Here is a 4,248-nt window from a genome sequence, read left to right as displayed (position 1 = left end):
CACTTTTAAATTAGAGAGAATATCATACATAAGTTGTTGGTTGAGTTTCAAAATAATAAAAAAGCAAAAATAACTTTTCAATAATATATTAAAGGAATGAACACTTATATATAATAGAGTAGATGATAGGAAAGAGCAAAAAGTAGCTAGCTAGATACAAACAACTTACACAAGCCAAGTAAGTCAAAGTTCTTTCCCTTCTCTCTCTCATTTATACTTATTAGTGTTATTTTGATGTATTTGCTTCAATTTATTATTGTTTAGAGATTATCTCTCTTAATATTGACATAATTTACATTTGTTAATTGGAAGAAAATGGGGGAAGAGAGAACATTAGAAGAAAGGTTAGTAATAGTGAAAGAGGAAGGAGATGAAGAATTAGATCTGAAAAAAAGGGTTTGGGAGGAAACAAAGAAGATATGGATAGTGGCTTTTCCGGGGATGTTATCAAGAGCCAGCAATTTTGGCATGGTTATTATCGCTCAGGTTTTTATTGGACATGTTAGTGCTCTCGATTTGGCTGCATTTGCTCTCGTACAATCCTTAACCCTTCGCTTTATTAATGGAATTCTTGTAAGTCTTTTTATCTATCTTTTTCTTCTTTATGTTAGTTTTGTCCAGGGACGGATCCAGTAATTAGAATTGCAATAAGCACATTGATGAATGAAAAAAAATACAGATTGGAATGTCAAGTGCAACGGAAACATTATGCGGGCAAGCATTCGGGGCAGGACAACACCACATGATGGGCATATATCTACAAAGATCATGGATAGTAAACCTAATCACGGTTACACTCCTCACGCCCCTTTTCATCTTCAGCGCTCCCATCTTCATCGGACTAGGACAAGATAAAGATGTTTCAATCGCCTCTGAAACCATGTCTCTCTGGCTAATCCCCCTCATGTATTTATTAGTGTTCTCTTTCACAATTCAGATGTACCTTCAAGCTCAACTCAAGAACAAGATTGTTGCATGGCTTTCCATTGCCTCTGTTATCGTCCAAATCTTCTTCTCATGGATCTTTGTCTTTAAACTAGATTTCGGTACCTATGGTGCTCTCGGGTCCTTTATTCTTTCCAACATCGCGGTGGTCTTAAGCGAGTTTATCTACATTTTTTGCGGCGGTTGTCCTCTTTCTTGGAAAGGTTTTAGCTTAGATGCATTTTCTCAACTCTGGCCGGTCATTAAGCTCTCTGTTTCGTCGGGTATTATGCTATGGTAATTATTATTAATTAATTGATAAATTAATGTGTTACCAAATTTGACTCCTGCAATATGTTACAATATGTTTGTCATTAATCTTTTTTTGGGTTTAGTATGGTTTATTTCTTATAAACTTGATTGTATTTTTTATGGTGCAGCTTGGAGGTTTGGTACAATTCGATCTTAATTCTTATAGCTGGCTATATGAAAAATGCAACTGTTGCCATAGCTGCCTTCTCCATTTGGTAATTTAACTCAAAGTTTTGTTAATTTCTTTAGTTATTTCAATTGGGTCCTAAAATTAATTCAAGTTCAAATTGGAACTTTAAGTTTATAGAATTTATATTTAATTTAGTAGATTTTAATGGGTTAAGGATGTTATCGTAATTTTAAGGTTAGAAGTTGACAAAAAGATTCAATTGAGTTTGAGATCAAATAAATTATTTGTAATACTAAAATTCTCTTAATTAACTACAACATTATTAATATCATTCAATAATAATGAGACGCTGAATTGATGATATTAATACTTATTATTAAAATTAGCATGTAACCGAGTAATGATATAAAATCGGAAAAAAAAATTATGGTTAAAATGTGATAGCATTTTTAATTACTCTTACATGTATTTCTAAATTAACCACAACTTTCGATCCGACAATTCGGACACTTTGAAAATTAAGCATTATTATAATTATATATATATTAGTTAAAAAGTTGAATTTATAGGGTAAAAACGTATCGTTTTCATCAAATTTGGTATTAAATTTAAAATAAAAATTCTTATTAGCCTAGTTGGTTAAAGAGTTTACTTGATTTTTTAGGTTGCAAGTTTAAAACATATCTATAGTATTTTTAATTTTATTTTTAACCGTTTTAAATTTATGGGCGGGTCAACCCACAATCCGACCCAAGTATTCATTTACTCTCACATATATATTTAAATTAACCACACCTCTCGACCCGAGAATCTGGACACTTTAAAAATTAAGCATCATTATATTTATATATATATATATATATATTTAACTTAATTAAAAATAACAATAACAACAAAAATAACTATAATAACTAGATAAAAATGAAATAGAATAATAACTTTTAAAAATTTAAAAAGAATAATTCATTTAATTATTTGTATTTATCTTGAGATTTAGAAATCATATTCATATTATTTTTTGTTTGAGTTTCATGAACCATAGATAATAATAATAACATAATATTTTAGACGAACAAAAATCAAATTTCTATAACTATATTTTCTTATTTATTACCATGTATTGAAATATCAATTTAATCTTTAAGAAAATTAATTTGAATATACATTAAATTTTATAATATTTCATCTTCAAAAATGAGAAAATTGTAATTCTTTTTACATTGTGCAGCCTTAATGTCAGCGTTTTTGAGTTTATGATTTGTCTCGGTTTCCTTGGAGCCGCATGGTACGTGACGATTTTATGACAAATAGTAGATGAAATTGATTATCGATCTATAGTAAATATATTAATTTTGATGTATAGTGTAAGAGTTGCGAATGAGCTTGGAAGGGGAGACGCGAAATCAATAAAGTTCTCTATAAAAGTAAACTTAGCTACTTCATTAATATTTGGTATTGTGTTCTTCACACTCTGCCTGGTTTTTGGTAACAAAATCGGATACTTATTTACAAGCGATGAAGACGTAATAAACATGGTGTCAGAGCTCTCGATTCTTCTTGCCGTCACAATGTTCTCGAATAGCATTCAACCAGTGCTAACTGGGATTGTGGTTGGGGCTGGTTTGCAAAGTGTGGTGGCTATTATTAACCTTGTGTGCTATTATGTTATTGGAATTCCAATTGGTCTTTTACTTGGCTTTTGTACTGATCTTCAAGTTAGGGGAGTTTGGATTGGAATGATTTGTGGAACAATCACGCAAATTATTTGCTTAAGCATCATGATTTGGAGGACTAATTGGGATGACCAGGTAAAATTATTATCTATATTCACTATTTTATTCATTTAGGAGATACAATGAAGGACTATTATTCTCCTTCTTTATTTAATTATTTGAAGAAAAATGTTTTCAATACAATTATGGATTTCTAACTAACTAATAATTAAGTATTTGATTCTCACTTAAAATTTCTTTAAGTTATAATGAATATCATTATTGGGGTCTTGCTAACTTTTAACACTCAAATAAATAATAATAATAATAATAATATAATAATAATAATAATAATAATAATAATAATAATAATATATAAATAACTTAATCATGGATCTCCAAATTCAATATTTAAACTTTTTTATTATATTTTTTTGGCCACACTTTTTAGGTTATTCTACATTTATACTAAAAAAAATCTAAATTTATTTCGGGTATTGTTTGTGCAGGTGGAAAAAGCGTCCCAACGAATCTCTCGTTGGTCCAAACCCGATGAATCATCCTAAATTTATTTCCTATAAAATTTATGTTAATGTGATTATTGTTGTAATAAATATTTTGAATATGTTTGAGACTGATTTATTTATATAAATGTAATAATTATATATTATGTAATTGGATTTTCGAAATCAAGTGTCTTGACAATAAAATACGATTCTGACTTTGGGTTTTTTTTAGCAGCTCTATCTTTTTTATTCATCATAAATTTTGAGTCAACATTTTAAGTAACTCTCATTAGGGATATTAATATGATTTTTTAGAAGGAAATGATCATTATATGGATATAAATATATACTGTTAAAATATTTGTTTTATTATTATAGTTCTTAATTTAAATGATAATTAATATATAAGATTAAATAGTGAGTTATTTGAGAGTAATTTTAAACAAGATCAAGAGTTATTTAGAATTGTTAAGCATTTGTAAATTACAGTACAAAATTATTAGTTATATATTAATATTATATATATATATATATATATATATATATTAATATAAAATTAATTTAATTAATAATAATAATAAATAAATAAATAAAAGAACACTAAAATAAGTTATAATTACACAATTGATTAAAATTAATTACATAAATTCATTTATTTAAATAA

At 27.6% G+C, this 4,248-nt stretch overlaps 1 protein-coding gene across 1 annotated transcript; it reads left to right on the top strand.

Annotated features, from left to right (window-relative positions):
• The first annotated feature begins 309 nt into the window (after nt 1-309).
• On the top strand, nt 310-3,664 carry LOC124935864 (protein DETOXIFICATION 24-like). The gene is made up of 6 exons (XM_047476297.1): nt 310-573; nt 680-1,221; nt 1,365-1,451; nt 2,595-2,651; nt 2,730-3,174; nt 3,588-3,664. Exons 1-6 carry the CDS (start codon nt 316-318, stop codon nt 3,642-3,644), a joined length of 1,446 nt encoding a protein of 481 aa, XP_047332253.1. The 5' UTR covers nt 310-315; the 3' UTR covers nt 3,645-3,664.
• Nucleotides 3,665-4,248: the final 584 nt, after the last annotated feature.

Source organism: Impatiens glandulifera, chromosome 4 (genome assembly GCF_907164915.1).
Source record: "Impatiens glandulifera chromosome 4, dImpGla2.1, whole genome shotgun sequence".
NCBI lineage: Eukaryota > Viridiplantae > Streptophyta > Magnoliopsida > Ericales > Balsaminaceae > Impatiens > Impatiens glandulifera.
The sequence above is the reverse complement of the archived record's forward strand: the minus strand, read 5'-3'. Positions and strand labels throughout refer to the sequence as shown.